This window comes from Rhinolophus hipposideros (genome assembly GCF_964194185.1).
Source record: "Rhinolophus hipposideros genome assembly, chromosome: 5".
Lineage (NCBI taxonomy): Eukaryota > Metazoa > Chordata > Mammalia > Chiroptera > Rhinolophidae > Rhinolophus > Rhinolophus hipposideros.
Genome location: NC_138051.1, coordinates 17,487,879 through 17,507,494, shown reverse-complemented (window position 1 = coordinate 17,507,494; position 19,616 = coordinate 17,487,879). Strand labels below are relative to the sequence as shown.

The 19,616-nt window shown below is 39.3% G+C and overlaps 2 protein-coding genes across 2 annotated transcripts in view; one reads left to right on the top strand and one right to left on the bottom strand.

Moving 5' to 3' along the window:
* Nucleotides 1-209: 209 nt before the first annotated feature.
* PAX9 (paired box 9) lies at nucleotides 210-15,249 on the top strand (the record flags this gene model as incomplete). The annotated part of the gene is made up of 5 exons (XM_081048295.1): nucleotides 210-213; nucleotides 965-1,591; nucleotides 4,569-4,711; nucleotides 14,153-14,375; nucleotides 15,158-15,249. The coding sequence occupies 5 exons, from the start codon at nucleotides 210-212 to the stop codon at nucleotides 15,247-15,249; spliced, it is 1,089 nt and encodes a 362-aa protein (XP_080904421.1).
* A 1,925-nt stretch (nucleotides 15,250-17,174) lies between these two features.
* The window catches only part of SLC25A21 (solute carrier family 25 member 21), a 450,807-nt gene continuing 448,365 nt past the window's right edge, over nucleotides 17,175-19,616 (bottom strand). The window contains exon 10 of the mRNA XM_081047465.1: nucleotides 17,175-18,826. Coding sequence (XP_080903591.1) covers nucleotides 18,765-18,826 — 62 coding nt within the window. The 3' untranslated portion in view covers nucleotides 17,175-18,764. The remainder of the gene's footprint in view (nucleotides 18,827-19,616) is intronic.

Sequence of the window (19,616 nt, the reverse complement as noted above, 5' to 3'; positions counted from 1 at the left end):
GCTTAGATTGAAATGCAGAACTCAAGCCTCTTTCATCAGGGCACAGACTTCCTTTTACTCCTTCCTTTTGCACTCTCGCCGCCTCCTCTTGGGGAGAAGCGGAGGCACCAGCGACCCAGGGCAGCGACAGGCTGGGCCACTGAGGCCGTGCGAAAAGTTTCTTTCTGGCAGCGCGGAACTGGGCCCCGGTTGGTGTGCTGCTCGGAGCAATGGGTGAGTGGCGGCGGGGGACGCTGTCAGAGCCGGGAAGGGAGGGAGGGAAAGAGCGGGCGAGGGAGGGAGGGAGAGCGCGCGAGGGCGCGCACCTCTGAGCGCTCACACTCTCCTTATTGACTTTGCTCGTGTTCCTACAACTTGTAGGAACACGCTAAGGGTCAGAGGCTCCCAGCAGTTCAGTCTAAACGCTGGCTACTGGGTTGCCGTGGATGCCGTTTTCTGATTTTAAGAGAAGGGAGCGGTGGCATCTGCAAGCCCCCGCAGCCCCAGGGACTGACCAAGTTTTGTTTCACATATATGTACACACGCAAACAAAACAGAAACAAAACAAAACAAAACAAAAACCTCTAGTTTCCCCGGGTCCTTGTCCAATTACGCAGGTCCCCTGGCAGGGCGCTGGGGATGAAGGGGGAGCGGCCCAAGGACTTGAGTGCCGAGTAGCCAAATAGGCGCCGGGTGCAGGCGTCGAGAACGATTTCCCCGCCTGCTCCCGAGGCTTCTGAACATCCGAAGCTGCTTCGCCAGCGGCCGCCGGCAGCACCGGCGTGAGGGAGGGAATCGGACTCGTCCGCGGTGATTTGGAGCCGCTCGGCAAGGCTCCTGAACCGTGTGGGTTGGGAACAGCCCGGGTCCTTAGTCCGGGGCGGGTGCCTCCACCCTGTCCCCTGACGCGCGCGGAGGCCGAGAGGCCAGCGGCTGTCCCCAACTGCGGGTGCGCGTCTCCACGCGCCGTTTGTTTGTTTTGCAGAGCCAGCCTTCGGGGAGGTGAACCAGCTGGGAGGAGTATTCGTGAACGGGAGGCCGCTGCCCAACGCCATCCGGCTTCGCATCGTGGAACTGGCCCAACTGGGCATCCGACCGTGTGACATCAGCCGCCAGCTACGGGTCTCTCACGGCTGCGTCAGCAAGATCCTGGCGCGCTACAACGAGACAGGCTCGATCTTGCCAGGAGCCATCGGGGGCAGCAAGCCTCGGGTCACCACCCCCACCGTGGTGAAGCACATCCGGACCTACAAGCAGAGGGACCCCGGCATCTTCGCCTGGGAGATCCGGGACCGCCTATTGGCGGACGGCGTGTGTGACAAGTACAACGTGCCCTCCGTGAGCTCCATCAGCCGCATCCTTCGCAACAAGATCGGCAACTTGGCCCAACAGGGCCACTACGACTCATACAAGCAGCACCAGCCGGCCCCGCAGCCGGCGCTGCCCTATAACCACATCTACTCTTACCCCAGCCCCATCACAGCGGCCGCCGCGAAGGTGCCCACGCCGCCCGGGGTGCCGGCCATCCCCGGCTCGGTAGCCATGCCGCGCACCTGGCCTTCCTCCCACTCCGTCACCGACATCCTGGGCATTCGCTCCATCACCGACCAAGGTAAGGGCTCAGGGGTTGCTGTGTGGATGTGCAGGGCCTCTCTCCGCATCCTCGCGGGGGTCTCTGTAGCTGCGGCCTACGCTCGCGTTTATCTCATCACCTGGGGCCTTTCCTTTGGAAATGTAAGGAGTCCTCCCAGGGGGTGTCCTGATCTCATTAAGTTGAAATTCATGCCCTTCGTTTCCTTGCCACACACAGTCTCCTGCCTCATCTCAAACTACCAGACCCATAACATCCCCCCATCCCCAACACATGGTTCGCATTTTCCACCCTCCCCCTCCTCTCGCGCCGCCGCAGCCTCAGACCGGCTCGCTCACTTGGGGAGCTCAGCCTAGGCCGGACTTGGGGCGCAGCCCGGCAAGCCCGAGCCGGCGAGGGGCTGCCGGCTGCAGACACCGCTGCGGGCAGCCTGTTTTGGGATCAGATGCGGCCGCGAGGAGTCGGGCACCCTGTGGAAATTGCAGTATTCTTCTTGGATTCTGGCAATCAGGCCAAATTTGCTCAGGCAGGAAGTTCAAATGTCACCTAATTGGTTTCATTCTTATGCTTCACTTCATTTTCCTCGGAAACAGAGGTCCCGAAGTTACTACTAGTAACTTGTATGTTACTGCATTGCTCATTCTGGGACAAATTTTCAGCGATATTTCTCTCTCTCCTCCCTCTCTTACCTTAATAGACTTCGCTATATTATATATCTTAGAAAGTGGCACCAACCACCACTGTTTTTTTGTTGTGATAGAGACAAAAATGCATGGCAATTTCCTGTTGTCCTCTCTTCTGCTCTGTCCCGTCCCCCCACCCCCCAGCCCCTCGCCTGCCACTTCCCTTTAGGGTCCCTCGGTGCCCGAGAATGCAAGTGGACATCTACGGTAGTCCCTGCATTTTGTCACCCCACTGTTCCTTTTTTCTCACCCTTGACCTTGCAGTGTCCTGAGTGTCCTTTCTGCTTGATAAGAATGATTCCTCAAGCTCTCCTACTCCCTCAGGCTTCCTCAGGAGACCCTAGTTTGTTTTATTTCCTGCGTTGTTAAAACAAAACAAAATAAAACAAAACAAAGGCACAGACTTCTTTCTCAGTAGGGAGAAAAGAAAGTCAAAATGCCCTAGATGCAAAATTTAAATATTGCAGAGATAAAGAGCCTCCCTTCTTAGTTTCTCAGCCAAAAGTTTAAAGGTGCAGAGGAAAAATTAAGTAGGAAAGGGGGGGAATAGTTCCTTTAATTATTTCCTGCCTTTCTTAGTTACCACCACATTGGCACAATTATCTTTTTAAGTAATTAAAGCAGAGCCCCAGTTTCTCATCTTCTCGTTCTCTGACTGTGAATTTACAAGATCTTTCTAAGGGTTCAATTTTGTCTTATTTGGAGCTGGTTGGAACTTTAGTTGGAGAGAGTTTGCTCTTGATTTATAGGATAAACTGACCTCACTGACATTTAAAGGAAGCCCCTGTTCATGGGAAAGTGTGAGATCAGCAGAAATGGGGGCTCACAGGGGGATCTCAATTTCTTAAGATAACTTGAGGCTTGTGCCCACCGATTGCCTTTTGTCTGGGAAGGCAAAGAGAGACTGGCAGTTCTGGGCCAAAACACAGTCTCCTGGTGCACATTGGAACACAATTTAATTCTTTGGAGAAGGGCAGGAATAGTGAAAGAAGACTGACAGAGTTGAAAAGAAAACGTTTCTTCCCTAGGGATCCTACAATCAGACCAAATGTCAGTTGGAAAACTATTGGATTATGGAGAGGAGTAACTTCATAGATGTTGTTGATTCTGGATGCCAGCTTTAAACAACCTGTTTTCTGACAAATTTGTGCCTATAAAATGATTATTTCTATAAATGACTATTTCTACAAAACGATCAGTGCTTCCAAGCACTGAGTCAGATGGAAGTGTTTAAAATCAAGTGGTTGTGGCTTTGTCAAACTTCGGTACTCCATCCATAGGTCCCAAAGACAAAACACACTGCTCACAGTCTTCAAACATCTCCTGTTCAAAATTGCACTTGGTCACTTAAAGACACCAATGATTCAATATGCAGACCCTTAGGTATTGTGGTAATCAGCTTACACCATATAATTTTCTTTGCATCTCTAGTAAGAACATAAAGGATAACTGATGGCTTTACTCCTTTTGCAAAAACACTTAATTCTACTTTCATTTTTCTTAACCTTTTCCATCATAAAAACAAAGCAAAACAACCCTCTATAACCTTACCACTGACACGTGTGCCATTTACAGTGGTAACTGTAGTGTTTACTTTTTGAGTCATATGCACATAACCTCACATATTTAATGTATAGAGCTAGAACATCAAGGTTCGTCACACACAAGGTATGCACACACAAGGCAAAAACTGCACATATAGTTTGCATGGGTATTGTAGGCAGCATTTAGTTATTTGTTTGCCAAGAACTTTGCAGGTCTTTTGTTCCATCTATTGACATAACTATGAGGTCCCTACCTCATAGGGAGCACTTACCTGGATGTTTCTACGTACCAGCACAGGCGCTGGGGTTGGCCAGGACGCTCCCCTCTCCCTTTTCATTCCACACCAGTCCCAGATTTTTGTCAACGCCAGTCGACGCTGGGTTAAGATTGAGAGAACGGCCCATCCACCTTCGAGGGTTCTTTCCCCCATCAGGGAAAATTTTGGCAAAATTCTCAGGCTCCTGCCACTCGTTTCTCCGGGGGAGAGCGGAGGGAAGGAGGAAATCAAAGGCCGGTGGTCGAAGAAAAGAAATCTTCCCGCAGGCGTGGGTGAGAGACCTAAGAGAGGCCTACTCCGAGGCAAGTAAACGTCACCCGGCCGTGGGCTGGAAGCCGGAGAGGCCGCGCCAACGCCCGGCGCCCCTGGGAAGCGGAGGGCAGGGGACCAAGGTCAGAGCCCTAGTGCTCGCTGGTCACGGGTTCGGGCCGCGTCTCACGAGGGGGCGCGCACGCTTTGGACCTCCCGCCTGACGCCTTCTCCTCCTCCCCAGGAGTGAGCGACAGCTCCCCATACCACAGCCCCAAAGTGGAGGAGTGGAGCAGCCTGGGCCGCAACAACTTCCCCGCCGCCGCCCCGCACGCGGTGAACGGGCTGGACAAGGGAGCCTTGGAGCAGGAAGCCAAGTACGGGCAGGTGAGGAGGCGAGGGCCCCGCGCGGTGCGCCGCGTGGCGGCGGGGTTGGGCGATGGAGGACCGGTCCTTTTCTACGCCTCGACAGAGGCAAGCCCAGGCCGATTGCCGGTCGCCCCGCCAGCCCCATCCTTGGTTGTCCAGGGCGGGACGGAGGCCCCTCGCAGGACGGAATTGAGGTCTCGACCCCCGCTAGGAGCCCGGGGCCCGGGGGCGGCGGCTCCCGCGGGGCGGCCCTGGCAGCGCCTCGGGCCGTTGGGAAGCCCCCTCCGCCGCGCGCCTCGGGGCCCGGGTCTCCCGAGCGGGCGCTTCCGAAAGGCCGGGCGGGCGGCCTCCACGCCCGCCACGCGCACGCCCGAGGTCGCGGCTGCGGGTCCGCACGCTCCGACCGTGCGCGCACCGGGGCTTCCCGAAAACAAACACGCGTGGCTTGTCCTGCGGTAGTGAGAGGAGGGCCACCAGATAAACTTCATAAAGTTACCATTTCCCGATTAAAGGTCACGTCGTAACCTCCCAAGGGAGCTTAGTGAGAAAACCTCAAATTATACAGACTGGCTGTGGACCGTTTAATTTTTGTTTCCCTCTGTCCCACCCCCGACTCTCCTAAAGAAAAATTAAGACACCCGTGTTTTCTTGTTGCTGTTGTCGTTTCTCTGAGAAAAACTAAGCAGCCACATCACAAAATGACAAGCGCCCCAAAGTTTTGAGTCTAACTTCATCACCACGCTAGGACCAGGAGTTCAAAGCCAAAGCTCTCAAAAAGAAAAGGAAAAAAAAAAAAAAACAACAAAAAAAACTAAAAATCGAAAACTAGCATCTTAAAGCATCTTAAGTTTTCTGGGAGCAGAGCTGGGTAGGTTTGCAAATTTCTTCATACCAAACTCCAATTCCAAAGCCTCAAAATACGCAGTTTTCGTTTTATTCTTTTGAAGTCTTAAAACGTACAGTGTTTTCTTATCTGTAAAAAGCAGCTTTTTAAGTAAAATGGAACTTGTTACTTTTATTCACTTGGGAAAAAAATCCTACTTGTTATTTTTTCTAACAAACTCATTTCCACTTTTTCCCCCTCTTATTTTGTTAAAACAGAGACAGATACATATTAGTAGCTTTCCTCTGATAAACATCACAGAAAATAGCAACAAGGAAAGAGTCCCTTTCCTGAGTCTGTTTCTATTGTTAAGAATGCCAATGAGAAATTATAAGAAAGTTTTTAATTTTCTTTTTAAAAAGTGCCTGTAATTCGTAAAGAAGAGGCAGTAGGTACACTGGTGAAGAGCTTGGATCTTCTGGCAACTTCACCACTTAAGCAAGTTATTTAACCTTTCAGAGGCTTCATTTCTTCATCTGTAAAATGGGGATATAATAGTCCCAACTTCAAGAGATGTTGTGAAGATTCAATGAGATAATGCAACCATATGGCATATAGTAAGCACTCATTAAATATTACCTGTGGTTATAAATGGAGGTTGGAGATTGACTTTTAAAAACAAGCAATTTTTTTTGGTCAGAATATACTTTGTTCAGAGAACTAATAGTCAAAAAGTGTCAAGGTATTTTGTTACAAACAATAGGAGTGTATATAAAACACCTAGCATAATAGCAAGCATTTAATACTTCCTCAGTAATTTTTATTAGGTCATTTCTAAGAATAACATTGTGAAGTATAGAGTTGAAAAATCTCCAATTCCCACATATAATCGATGAACCCAGTTTATATATAAGGCAGTGTCATAATCCAAAAACCATTGTAATTATTTTTACTTTCTTGAATTATAGATTTAGCATTTAAACTTATTTAGAAATGGTTAATCTATACATACACTTCAAAACCAAACCAATGAATTTAAAATAAAAATAGAACACTTTCAAATTATCTACTCTATATATTCATTGAACACTGAAAATAGATTACATTTTATACACTGAATATTAAATCACTATATTCAGATTCATAAAAGCAACTAACTTAAGAAATAAGTGGCCAAATAAGTTATTATTCTAAATACTTAAGAGAACAAGTTAAATTTTTTTTCCAGAAGAGAAAGTTATATAAAACTTACATTTGGAAAGTTCTTAATTGCAATATGCTAATCTTCTGCATTGCCACGTAGTAAGATAATTCAAATGATGTAAAATTTCAAAACTTGAAAAGTTTCTAAGCACAGTTAAATCAGTGCTTACTCTATTACAATTATCAAAATAGTGCTTAATGCAGAAGGTGTGCTAAATATGCACATAAATTTAGGCCAGGTCATTTTATGAGCAATTTTGGAATTTAGAAATTGATTTCCTTGACAGTAAAATTATACATTAATACATGCTCATAAACATACAGAAGTGGGGTGCGTTTTACATTTATTTTGGTATTATATGTATCTCTCTCTATTTGCCTTACGAACAAAATTTGAAAGTCTTTGACAAAAATATATATTCTCAAAAATTTTGCACATAATACTTTCAGGACATTTACAATTGCTATTAAATAGTGCAATATTATATGATCTTAGTTTTATTTTAGTATACAAAGGAAGAAATTGAGAATTCAGAATCATAGGACTTACAGCATAATCTTTCCCCAGAAAACACCTGTGAAATTACTAAAGAGGCTGAATTGACAATTGATTGTAGGTAGAATTGATTACCGTAATCTAGTTTCCATTTTCAGTTTAAACTGCAAAAAAAGATGCCCGATTGCTGGTAATTAGAACCTTATGCATATTTGTTACACATGCGTATCTTTTGATTTTAAAATAGTAGTTTAGAATATTCAAAACCAAACCAACCAATTTAAAATAAAAATTGAACACTTTCAAATGATTTACTCTGTCTGTATATTCTGAACATGAAAATCGGTTACATTTTATACACTAAATATTAAATCACTAAATTATCAGATTTATAGAAGCAACTAACTTAAGAAGTGGCCAAATAAGTATATTCTAAATACTTAAGAAAACAAGTTAATTTTTTTTCCAGAAGAGAAAGTTATTTATATGAAACTTACATTTGGAAAATTCTTAATTGCAATATGCTAATCTTCTGCATTGCCATGTAGTAAGATAATTCAAATGATGTAAAATTTCAAAACTCAAAAGGTTTCTAAGCACAATTAAATCTTGTCTTACACTTTGATATTGTGCTGCAATTGATATTTTATAGTGCCATTCAGAAATCTTTATTGTCTACCTCTGAGGATAGGTGAAAAATAATATTTATTTATTTTGGCTGTTTTCACCCACATTTTATGTTGGGCTAGAACTCTTTAATCTCATCTAATTCTGAATGGCAACAATGATCTCTGGTTCCTAATGGCTGTTTTTCTTCTGTTGAAAGCATAAAATTTGTATTGAATGCCATTGCATGGCAAAACAAATAAACTAACAGAGAATCATGGGTTGAAATATAGCTGCCCTTTACTTAGTACTTAATGAATTAATGACTCATTTTATTTAAACAGTTTATAAATAGTTGTATAGCTTTTGAAATATTTTCTACAATTGGGCATACCTTCTCAGAAAAAAAATATTGCATACCTGGTACTCTAAAGTATCTGAATGGTAGATTTATAAGCTTTGGGTATCTTCATTTTGGGGTAGTATATATTAATTCAGACAGCAAGTTTAATATAATATTAGCTACAAATTGAGATGTCAGAAATGAAGACTAGTCTAAATATTTGGACTTAAGAAAAAATTCAGAGGTGTGAAAATAGTTGAATTTGGAGAGAAATTAATCTGAAAGTCTTATGAAGCATTAATTTGTACATTGTATTTGAAATACAATATTTCAGAATACAGAATATAATTTTCTAGTACACTATTTTAAAACTGGCTGTCCTAGCAAACATACTGTTCTTGTGAAAAGGTAAATGAAGTTGCACTGGATTTTTATTAATATCAAATACAGTAATTTTGTGTTAATTTATGCTTTTGTAGAGAATGCAATCTCAGACAAATGCCAATAGACAGTCTTTGAAATTCATAATGCTATCTATTATGAAAAACATTTTTCGACCTATTCAGTTTTTAACTATTAGTGTTTTAAAACAAAATTAATGATTACGTATCAATAAAATGTGTCTCATAAAATACAAAAAGTGATTAAAATTTTTTAAGGCTACATCAATTTAATAATGTTTTGGAAACATAAAATTTAGAAAAAAAATTTAAATAGCAGCTTTCCATTACCTAGAGACATTTAGATCTGCCATCTCATAACTAAACAAAATTAAGATCCTTTTGGATGAATGTTGAAACCATATTTACAACCGTTTAATTTTATCAGATTTGTTTTATTAAGTCATTGCATAATGAATCAAGAAGGGCAGAAAAATGATTTCACCAAAAACAAACAAACAAAAACAAACAAACAAAAAAAACAAACCAAAAACAAAACCAAAAAAAACAGAAAATCTTGTTTATGTTCAGATATAAACCATTTTCTTGCTTATGAAGTATCTCAAGGTTGAAATTCTAGGTGAAGCATACCTCAGTTTGTGGCTAAATCTACTTCATTATAAAGCCAAGGTAAACTCTTTATCATAAGGAGAGGACTAGGTAGAACTGGTGAGTGCATGAAAGATTGTGGGTAGAGGACTTGGCACTGCTATTTGTATTTTCTTCAAGAGAGAAAATGTTGAGTAGACAATTCCCAGAATTTGAAGAATAGTCTATAACCTCTAATTGCCAGACAGTTGTCATACCAGTTTTTTTCGTGGTCATATAAGTGTTTGGATACTAATGCATTTCCATTTTCTTGGGGGTGGGAATAAATGTAATGACCATAAATCAAATAATGAAATGGCTAGGTTAGAACTTTTATTTACTTTTTTCAACAGCTTCATTAATTTTGCTTACTTAAAGTGTAATGCTTGTTTTGTGATAAAGGGTGCTTAGTTTTGTTTTTTAAAGCAAGAGTGTCACATCTTTTGCTTTCAAAAGTCTGCACTAACTTAAGTATACAAATGATTATGAAACACCTGTAATGTGTCCCGTTTTATGGAGAGATGAGATGATTGAAGCAAGTCCTTGTCCTCAAACTGTTTACAATCTAGCTTTCTGCCGATATAGCTTCTCAACACACTCATTTAAAACCATATTCTCAAAAACTGGCAAATCTGTATTTCTACATATTGGAACAAATGAGATGAAAACTCATGCTTTCATTCACTCTAACCTTAACTAGACTACATTGCATCTTATGTATTTTTTCTGGACTATTTTCTTTAATGGTAGTGGGATAAAATCTGTCCTTTTCTAAAAATATCCAACAAAGCAAGTAACTTACTTTTTCCAGGATGCAATTTGGTCTATTTTATTTTGTACTATTAGTAATGTCATTCTCAGAATTAGGTAGTAGATAGTTTGCCCAGGGAGGACCCTTGTACAATTCTTTAGAGGAAAGGATTCTCTTATGGCTTTCAAGGAAGATCCACATAAAAAAGAAGTTGATGGAGTGATGTCTTATTTATGGAATATTTAGGTAAAGTCATTTTCAAAAATGAGATTTCCATTACATGCCCATTGCTGGGGTTTCATTTGGAAAATTTGTTTACTCTTCCCTGGGGATTCCATATGTTAGTTGATTTATAAATCATATTTACAATCCAATTAAATAGAGTAATTTAGCATGTTTGCTCCCACTATATTTATGGTGTACATTTGGTAGTCTCTACTCAGCCTAACTAGCTTTCAGATTAATTACATGCCCTTCACTGAAAACATTAAACAGATTTGGGAAGTTTAAATCATGTACTCTTTTACTGGAAAGAATAAACAAGCATCAATGCTACCTGTAGTTTTCTTTGCTGTGGAAAATTTTACTCTTTCAGTGATTGCTTCATAAGTAACAATTATTTTCTCCAGTAGAGATTTGTATCTTTTAGTAATGTCACATTTCAAAATTAATAGTGAGAAAATTTATATGTTTATTGAGTCACTAGAATGAATGAATAGTGAAGGTGGCAGGTACATTTTAAAGCATGTTTGTTCTCTGATCTAGCTTATGCTATTTCCCCCTTCATTTCTAAATATGAACTTATAAGTAAAAAGAAAAATTAAGACAAAACTTTTCACTCCAAACCTAGGTCATAATTTAACCTGAGGAAAAGCTAAGAGCTATTTTTATTAAGTTTAAAAATTTCTGTTTTTGAAAGAGTTTAAACCCCTCCAAGCTTCCCTTTCTGCTCTTCCTTTCTGTAACACAGAAAAGACTGCATCCCTAAAATGACTCTAAATGTATTGTGGATTTTAGAGAACTTTGAAATATTTAATACTAATAGGAATAATAACACAAAAGCAAGTTTGATGCTCTAAGTACGAGAAATGGGACAAATATGGAAAAAATTAGCAGTGTTTTTTTTACACTCGACAAACAAATGTCGTCACAGACTAAGTAAGGCACCTGAAGGTAACATGGGCCTAAATCCAATGTTCTACCTCCCCCTAAATCCCAGGCACATTTTTCTAAAATGAGAGTTTTAATCCAGCCGGGTTTCTCAGGGTGAGCATCTCTAGGCAAAACAAAGAAGTGGGTGCATGTAAAGGGATTGCAGACATTGCAATAAAACAGTTGAGGAGCCCCAAATAAAGGGGACACATCCGAGAGTAGTGGTTCCAAGGGAAGGGTGTAAGGAGACAAAAGGGAAATGACAAAGCAAGTGTTTCAGAGAGAACTGTAATTTCGTATGATAGAAAAAATACAAAGAAAACAACAGGCAGGAAAAATTTAGCTCTGATGACAAACAGAACTCACCAACAGAATTTTTTCCCTACTAACGAGAACATTGTTTCTGTCATGTATGATATTAAATAGTCTAACCTATGTATTTGTAAAATATTGAGCGAAGGTTTTCATTATTTTAAAAGTCATTTAACCTTAGCATTTTAATCTTAACATTCTTGTTTTATGATTCTTGGTGCTCAGTGGCATCAATAGTATAAAATATTAATTAATGTTAGAATGGAAGAGGCCAAATGCAGATGCAAACACCTTTCCATGACTGAACTGGAACAATTGATTCCTTTCCAAACTAATTTCTCTGAGGTTATTGGGAAAATCCTAGATAAACATGACCAGAACTGTATAATCTCTATGCAATGCTAAATTTCTTCTGCAATGTGATAGCTCTCTATCTTCATACTCATCTGCTGAGAGCCTTACAGTGTCTCCTCTGAGCCATTCTCTAATGAGCCCTTCTCAGAAGGAAAAACAATGTTTTGTTTTTTTGTTTTTTTGTTTTTTTTAGAAGTTAAGAAACAGAATGAGGATCTAGCAATGAGAATAGCGTTATAGAAGAAGAAAGAATCTTTTTACCAGATATTCTCCCAAAAGATGTTCTGGTTTGAGATAAAATTGTGTCTGTCTTTTACATGTCCAGCAAAAAGCAGAAAAAGATTTGCTATAGAGGATCCTACATCAGACAGGGATGATAACAAGTGGCCATTGACTTGTCAACTGGCCTACAGTAAATGGCTAAATTCCTTAATCTGTAGTCTTGTGTATAAAAAGAGGATAAGATTTCATGTATATTCAACAGTGACGTGCAATGGTTTCTTTGTTAGAAAATACAGTATCACCCTTTGGGTTTCTTGTAATACATTTTAATTTTAATTCAACATTGTATTGTACTACTTATATATCATCTTGGAATTATTATAAACTCAATAGTTTATAATGAGCTACAATTGATCAGACCTCATTATTTGATAAAATACGTTGGATATTTCTTGGTACCAGGACATGGGACATATTCAAGAAACCTTAGTTTCCTTTCCTCTTTACCATTTTTCAGAGAACAGGTATTTTGACAAACAGAAGAACATGAGGTCTATGTTCTTATAGAACAGGCACGCAAGATTAACCCCTCTATTTTTACTCTTATTTTGCCAGAAATCAATGAGCAGTATTAAATCATACCCATGTATATAATCTTCTTCAAGTATTACTCTAAATTGAGAAAATCATTTTTGAGATCCCACCGATGAAAAGAATAACCAAGTGAATTAAATTAGAAAACAATTTCTATGTTGCAATTGAATTGGAAAAACTGTCTAACATGTCTGCTTAATTTAACTCTAAGGATTAAAACAGCTTTACTAATAATGAGTCTATTATTTGCATTTTACTTTCACTAGGAAATACGTTGATATGTTAATTCATTCACATCACTACCAGAAAACAGGATTTACTGTTTATTTCTAAATAATAGAAATAAATGAGTTTAATCTAAATATGTAGAAATTTCTAAATAATGTAGAAATTGAGGGGAAAAAATTATGTTACTTGAAGAAGGATGCTGAGTGCTTATGCCAGAAATCAGGGTGCTTTTAATGTTGTTAATAGTAACAATACTAACAATAATTGGATGCCAAGAGAATACTGGTTTCTAGGCAGACTTGCCTGCCAGAGCTGCTGCATTTTGTTTGCAAACTAAAATTTTACATTTAAATTCATTTCAAGAGATTGAAATGAATCCATATGGCTTTAAAAAATTTACATCACAGGGCCCCAAAACTTTGCAAGCCAATTTTCCAATTTCAAAACCACATATATACAGTTCTTTTACATTTGAATAGCCAGTTTCCGTTTTGATAAAATACCCTCAATCGTCATTTAAAAACAAGAAAAATCATAGACAGGCACACAACAGTTTAGTGGTTACCAGAGGGAAAGGGAGGAGGCGGGTGGTAGAAGAGGGTAAAGAGGGTCAAATATATGGTGATGGAAGGAGAACTGACTCTGGGTGGTGAACACACAATGCGATATATAGATGATGTATTACAGAATTGTACACTTGAAACCTATATACTTTTACTAACCATTGTCACCCCAATCAATTAAATAACAAAGAAAAAAAACCCCACTGCTTTTGCCTGTCTTTTGTCCAGCAGGCGTTTACAACATGACGTTTTAAACTACGGGCCCGTATTTTATTTAACAAAGGTCATGCACATTTTGAGTTCTAAACTGACAGCCCGTGATCTGTGCCCTTCCTTGCTGGAAATGAAAGCTACACCAACCAGGCCCCTCACAAACGCCTCCACAAAAGAACCAAACCAAACCGAAGTACGGGGAAGGTTGACAAAGGCATATGGATAGTTGAACAGATCCTAAGAGGATTTAATCTCCGTTCATTCTTTCCTCACACTGCATTGCCTTCCTATAATTCCAAATAGCACAGCACATACTGTGAATTTTCTGGTCGTAGCCTCCTCAAAACCTTTGTGGAAAGAATAATATCTTGTCGTTTGGCATTATGTTTATGTAGCAAGACTGATCGCATTTAGAATATAATTAAAGTCAAATCTAAAAAAAAAAATCAGAAGAGTCAGAATATTGTTAGCTACTACTGCTCAGAACTTACAGTCTCCTCTCTAAGAACCAGTGAAACGTCGCTACTGTAATGTGATTATTTTCACCTCTTCTTTTTCCCACTCCTCTTAGGCACCAAATGGCCTCCCAGCTGTGAGCAGTTTTGTGTCAGCATCCACCATGGCTCCTTATCCTACCCCGGCCCAAGTGTCGCCTTACATGACCTACAGCGCTGCTCCTTCTGGTTATGTTGCTGGACATGGGTGGCAACATGCCAGCGGCACCCCACTTTCCCCCCACAACTGTGACATTCCCGCGTCGCTGGCGTTCAAGGGGATGCAGGCAGCCCGAGAAGGTAGTCACTCTGTCACAGCTTCTGCACTCTGATGGGAAATTCCGTCTGCAACAGCTTCACCCGGGCGCCCCCTCTCAGCACACCCTCCCCCCTTCCCTGGTCTAGGATCCCACCCCTGCTGCCCTCCAACCCTTCTGCCTGGACAGCTGGCTTTATGGACTCACCTCCTTTGTGCTGATGACACTTAAATATTTCTTGCCATAACTTCTCTCTCACAGAAAACCTGACATGACTTTAGGATTTAAAAACAAAAGCATTATTAAGGACTGAATGAGACATTTATGCTGCCCACACACTGTTTTAATGTAGTGAAGAAACCTGCACCCCTCAAAGGGCTTAAGGAACTTTTTAAATTAGTCTTTGGTAAAACCACATGTGTATATTTATTCTAAATCAACCTAAACTTTTGAAATGTGCAATTGTTAAGATTTTGCAAAATCAATAAAGGAAAATACATGTAGAAAAAAGTAATGCTACACCCTCTAATCAAATAAGGTGACCAAATAAGCCTTAATTCATCATTAGGAAACCAATCAGCAGTTGATTTGAGTGATCCTTTGTTTATTTTTAAGAGATGACCTATTTTGTTGGAGAATATATGTATAACACAAGCAGTATCTGAATTTAGCTCCTCCTGGTATTTTGACTTGGTTCCAAATACGATAATGTTTATATTTTCTATTAGTTTGTAAATAATGGACTCTGGATGGTGCATTTGTGTTTTCATTCCATGGGATACTCCCCTCCCCCACCCTTCTCTATTTTTTCATTCTTTTGCAAAGGTGACTTTCTGGCAATGTCTTTGTCTCTGTTTGGTGGTGGGCCACTTGGGCTCCTGGACCTGGACTTGCCCCAAATTCTGTGTGTGCAGTGAAGGCTTCAACATCCCATGAAGGACATTTTCTTTCAACAGCAGAGGATTCAAAAACAGATAGAACAAGCCAGTCTCCCATTTTGTATTCTAATCAAACAACACACATGCCAAACATATAAAGGCAAGAGGGTGGAAAATATCTGAATAAGAAGGCTCTAAAGAAAGTCACTTAGAAACTTAAGTTTAATGTGAAACGCTTTGCAAAGACACTTAAAATGAACTTTATGTTAAGAAAACCACTGTGAAACTAAATTGTACTGTTGTTGTTGGCTTACCTGTGTGTTCAGCAATCTCAGCCCAAAATTATGCTGTAATTTAAAGAAAATGGAAAATTCTGCTCTAATGAATGTAAAAATGGCTTGCTGTGAAGTTTACATTGTTGTACAGAAGCATGTTTCACATGTAGGCAAACTGGTGGTGGTATTAGGAACACAAATGCTATTTAATTTTTAAAAATTCCCTTTATTCATTTCTGGATTTACAGGACACACTTTAAACGGATAAATCTTTCTAAACCAATTTTAACGGTAATGATAGAGCTGTGGGGTATATGTGTGTGTGTGTGTGAGCGTGTGATTATGTGTTGTATTTTAAAACAATTGATTTTCTTGGGCAAAATTCTACAGTTTTTATCTCTTCTGTTTAGAAAGTTCTTCCTGCTTGGCAATATAGTCTTGAAAATACGTTTTTAAAACATTGGTACAAGTCATCTATTGGAAAATTAATATATTGCGAGTTTTGGGGTGTTAATTCTGTGCAATAACTAAAAGGGCACATCACTAGACATGGATGTTAAAGACACATTCGTTAGGTGATTTTGATTTCTTCCTATCTGTGCTGTGCACAGCCTCCGTGGCAGTCCACTTCTGTCACATTGGTTTCATGGCTTCATTTAAAACTCAGATGGCTAGATTAGCTAGGTCTTCAAATCACTAGGATGTAAACAGCAGATTTCTGACATACAAGTTATGTTCGAGGAATTGCTTTTCTCAAGCAGCAGATACCTTACGGAGAGCTTTGAACTGCATTTATTTCTAAAGCAACCGAAATTCAGTGCTACAAACAGGGGATTATAACTTCAGGAGAAGAATAGCAGAAGGAGCAGATGAACTCTCAGGGCCACAGTCTTCCTTTGATCTTGTAAAACTCCTATTGACATCTGGAGTTCCCAGTCTGGTGAGAAAATAGACTATAAACCGAATGGAACAAAAATACCAGTCCAATATTTTGGTGGAGACTCTAAAACCATACCATACAGGGACTCTCCTGCCATCCAGAAAAACTGACATAAGGTACAGAATTATTCCTTATCAGATGTTTTTAGGTGGATATTAGGAGTCTTTAAAAAATATCAGTCATTTGTATGGAAACACAACGAAACCTTATTTTTTTTATCTAAATTAAGAAATCTCTTTTTATTATGCTATTTATAATTTTTTTCTGGTTCTTGTACTTTAAAAAAAAATCGAATATTAATGGTATCAAAGTTTTCTCCCCCTCCCCTCTGGCCCCCAGTCTTTTCTTAGCAACAGTGAATTCACATGAAGTAAATTTAAAAAGACAACAGAAACCCCAAATATAATTTGCTATTCAAAGCAAATTATGGTTTAAAGCTACTTTTAAAAATAGAGATGGAAAATGGGATGGGATATGGGGTTGGGAATTGTTTGATTTTTAAACATTATTATTATTGGTTAATGTTGACATATTTCCTCTGTTTCTTAGGAGGTAAAAGTGTTTTTAAACTGGAAAATGCACTCTTTCAGAGATCCTTTTCCATCCCATCCACATGGAGAGGTGAAAGGTTCAATTTCATGGCCTCTATGCAGACAGTACTCTCTCTCACAGGATTACCTGCAAGGATAGAATGCAGTTGTATAACAGACATTCTTATTTCTCTTGTTTTTTTCCTCCTTTTAATGACTCTCTTATTGGGTTGAACTATAAATTAAAAAACATGTTGCAAAGGATGTACAACTGAAGGCTGTGTATGTATATACAGTATGTCAAAAAGCCTTTATTTTTATACTTTAAATGCTCTAAATTAATAAAAAGTAATAATTACCATGTTATCTTTTATTTTTTTATTTTCAAAATGCTTTAGTGATGTAGCCTCAAGGTAGAAATATCCCACACTAGTAGTTAAGAACGGGTGTCATCTAGAATGTGCAGATATTTTTGTTGACTTTAGTTACTGAAGTACCATCATTTCAGGATGCAGATATAAAATCAAGTATCAAGTTTGGTTGTATCAAGGCCTAGGAGACGTTTTTTGGGAGTGCACATTAATACAGGACTCTTTGGAAATGCTAAGTATGTACTTCTATTTTGAAACATTTTCCCCTGCATAATACGTATTTTTAACATTGCAAATAGCAGATTTCACACCTGACGCTGTCACTTATAACCAATAATCTGAAAATGTATTTTACTCTAAACATTTTTTTATTTTTTGGGGGGAACAGTGTGTTTCTCCAGGGCCCATCAGCTCCAAGTCATTGTCCTTTAATCTAGTTGTGGAGGGCGCAACTTAGCTCCAAGTCCAGTCGCCGTTTTCAATTTTTAGTTGCAGGGGGCACAGCCCACCATCCCATGCGGGAATTGAACCAGCAACCTTGTTGAGAGCTCTTGCTCTAACCAACTGAGCCAACCGGCGGCTCCTAAACATTCTTTTTAAGAGTGGCATAGGTAAAGTGTTCTGAACAAAGGTATTTGGAAGCAAATATGGACAGCACAGATGGGCCCAAGGAGTGGTTTTAATTTGTGATTTAACATGAACATATTTCAGCAACAAAATTTGTTCTCAAAGGGAACTATGTGAAGGAAAGTAGTTTAGTATAATTTCATGTTTTCTTTTCGTCATAAAAGACTTCAAATATCATGATTTTAAAGTATGACTTGTTTTAACAGTGCAAAATATAAAGTAGATTTAGGAAAATATAGTTGAGATGTGTATTATTACTGAAGAAAACCAATAGGTTTATAGCTTAACATAAAAGTCAACATTTTTAAAAGGCCATTTTAGTACACTTTAAAAATATTGTTTGTGACTTTTAAATATATATGGAAGAGTTTAATTCCTTATAAAAACTGTTTAAATTTTGGCTTAATTTTTTTTTTAAAGCATTTCTTGACCTCTTGGAAAAAAATAATTATCAATGGATTTTCATTGTGAAGCAATGTAAGAAAATCATAGGTCTAAAAATTTCTATTGTTTTTATGAAATATATCTGATTTCTATGCTATTTTTCTATATTCAGTACCTCATACCTCATTGCTTCATGTTATTTTTCTTCTCACAGTTTTATGGATATGACTAAAACTACTGTCTCAAATTGTCTACAGATAATTTTTGAAGTATCAAAAACTGAACTGTTTTTCCCTTTATAATTGTGTACAATTGTATAATTATAATTTATAATTGTATCAGCTTAGATGATTGATAATCTCGCCTTCTCAAGATGCTTTATAGCAAATATCCATTATCTCAAGGGGGAAAAACACTTCATAGGCGATCACCAGTTCTCCTGAAGCCATGAATAGCTATATTCATAAACCAGCAGCATCACTGCACCACCTAGAAAAGAAAGGAGCCGGCTTTTATTGCAAATCCTATGCAATAGTGTTGTCTTTCCCTCATGGTTTTTCAATCCATGACGTCCCAGAGGCTATTGGGCAGGGACTAGTCAAAATCATCAGTCCTTGAGCTCTACTACATAGATATAAAACTATTGTGGAAAATTCTCAAGGCAAAATCAAGACCATGTTGAGTCGCCAAATACATTTTTTCCCCAGGAGTTTCTGTAACTTTCAACATTTCTCATTAGATTCTTTTTCAGGCACTTTTAAAAATTAAAAGTAAATAAATATAGACACTTAGTCATGTAAGGGCATGTGGCTTTCCTACGAACAGAAACCTTCAGATCGTTCATATGTAGGCAAAGGATTTACTTTTTTCAGCCCTTAATTAGCATTGTGGTAGTTGCATTCAAGAAGAAAATCTCTAAGATGGTGCTTGATGAATGAGTCTGGTTTTCTCTTACAGCTTTCAAACTGGATTGCAATGTGAAAAATAGCTTTTGAATATTTAAAAAATCTGCATGGCAAAACTAAGCTAGCTTTCAATCTCCTTTTGTTTTCATTCTTTTTGTCTGCCTAGGACATATATGTATTGCACTTGAAAATTTGGTTGTGGAGGTTGGGTGTCATAGGACCATCATTTGTCTTGGAAGAAGGGAGTTATGTAACTGGCTGCAGAGAGGCTTGCCATGTAATATATCGACAGGAATACGACACAGGAAAACAGGCACTGAGCCTGCTGAATACCTAGACATCAGGAGAGCATTTTTGTATGTGGATGATTTTGT